The 1,968-nt window shown below is 46.2% G+C and overlaps 1 protein-coding gene across 1 annotated transcript; it reads right to left on the reverse strand.

Moving 5' to 3' along the window:
- Positions 1 to 386: 386 nt before the first annotated feature.
- Positions 387 to 1,598, reverse strand: LOC129051703 (uncharacterized). Its single transcript, XM_054538225.2, has one exon. The coding sequence runs from the start codon at positions 1,596 to 1,598 to the stop codon at positions 387 to 389; it is 1,212 nt and encodes a 403-aa protein (XP_054394200.2).
- Between the last annotated feature and the right edge of the window lie 370 nt (positions 1,599 to 1,968).

Raw genomic sequence — 1,968 nt, forward strand, 5'->3', positions numbered from 1 at the left:
TCCAGGACAGGAGATTAAGACTGAGAAGGCCGCACCAACATCCAGGACACAGTTAACCTCCTGGCCCTCAATGGTCAAGCATACCCGGGGCTTTGTGAGGGTGATGGCATGGGCTGGTGCTTGCCCCAGACACCCTCAGTCCTGCTGCTGGATCATCTGGTTAGTGGCTTCTGACTCAGAGGACCTTCGTCCCCTAGGGCACTGGGCCTTCCAGTGATTCCTTTGACATAAGGAGCATGGATGAGGGTGTGGCTTATTTCTACTTGGACAATCTTTTTTAAAGTGTCCTTGCAGACTGCACTGAAAGCAAGCCCTATTAGGCATTCCATTTGCCCAGCTTTTCCCATTTCCAGAGCCTCCAAAGTCCACTTGCCTGAGGGCCATGACTAAAGCTGTGGCCTTTTTTTCCAATCCCATTTGTCCCGTTCTGCCTGCTCCTCCTGATCTCTATTATAAAAAACCAAGGTTGCCAAGTTCAGTAGGGTTTCTAAGTTTTGCTCCGGGCCTAAGGTGGACTTTTGAAGTTTTTTCCTAATGTCTGCGGCTGACTGAGTAATAAACTTATCCTTTAAGATTAGCTGGCCTTCAATAGAGTCAGGTGACAGGGAGGTATGCTTCCTCAATGCCTCCCTTAGTCTCTCCAGAAAGGCAGTAGGATTTTCTTTCCTTCCCTGTGTTATAGTGGACATCATCGAATAATTCATAGGCTTCTTCCTAGTTTTCCTTAGTCCTTCTAGCATGCAAGTTAGTGAATGTCTGCAGCACCAATCTCCATGTTCTGATTCTGTGTCCCAATGAGGGTCTACACTGGAAACTGCCTGCTGGCCTATGGGGAATCGTTCTCTTTCCTCTGTTATCATCCTATCACTGACCTGACTGAGATACCAGAGATCGCCAAACTCTCGGGCTGCAGTTATGGTGGCACTTCTCTCATTTGGAGTTACTGTCTGATCTAGCAGTAACATTATATCTCTCCATATCAGATCAAAGGATTGCCCTAATCCTTGTAAAACATGAATATAGCCATCAGGGTTATCTGAGAATTTACCTAGGTCTATTTTAATTTGCTTTAAGTCTGAGAGAGAAAAAGACACATTCACTCTGGCTGGGCCGAATTCTCCTCCTCCCACTGCTTGGAGGGGGCATAATCGGGGAATATTGGCACGCTTTGGTTCATTGTTTACTCCTTTGTCTATCTCCTTTTGGACCGTTTGGGTTGAAGGCAGGTCCTTATTAGTTGGAGAAGGAATCAGGGGGACACTGGGGTAGGGAGGTAGACTCTGAGGGCTTCCTTTAGGGCATAAATCACACTTTTTACATAATTGCAAGTTGTCTCTTAATGAAAAGAAAGTTTGTACATATGGCACTTCACTCCATTTGCCTTTTTTCCTACAAAAGAGGTTTAGCTGTAAGATGGTGTTATAATTTATACTTCCCTCAGGAGGCCACATTTCTCTCCCTTGAAGAGGATACCGTGGCCAGGCAGCACTGCAGAAGAATATAAGTCGTTTATTTCTTAGCGTCTGAGGGTCAAATTGGTCCCAGTTCTCCAGAATACATCTTAGGGGTGTTTTTGCCTTGGGAGGAATGTTTCCCATCTGAAAAAAGAACAGGGATGCCAGCTCCCCTAGTCATTTTCCAATGAGCATTAATCATAGAGCATCCTCTATGGTCCTAATGCTTATTCCTTTCCAGGGTGCGTAACCATCCATGGACCTCTGCTTATCAGATTAGTTATGCTCACTGATGTAGCAGTCCTGCACACCTTTTCCTGCCTTTCTTGACCATAAAGAAAGGGGCCTGGGCTGCTGGATTCTAGTGGTCCTTTACCAGCATGCCCAACATTGCCTCTGCGCTCAGAGGTGAGTTCCTTTCCAGGGTGCCTAACCACCTGTGGACCTCTGCTTATCAGATTAGTTACACTGACCAATGTAGCAGTCCTGCACCTGTTTTCTCACCTTTCTTGAC

This window comes from Pongo abelii, chromosome 17, assembly GCF_028885655.2.
Source record: "Pongo abelii isolate AG06213 chromosome 17, NHGRI_mPonAbe1-v2.0_pri, whole genome shotgun sequence".
NCBI classification, from domain to species: Eukaryota; Metazoa; Chordata; class Mammalia; order Primates; family Hominidae; genus Pongo; species Pongo abelii.

What these genes read in the sequence shown, in the direction of transcription:
- LOC129051703 (XM_054538225.2), bottom strand. Translation starts at nt 1,598, where the DNA reads ATGGGAAACATTCCTCCCAAGGCAAAAACACCCCTAAGATGTATTCTG.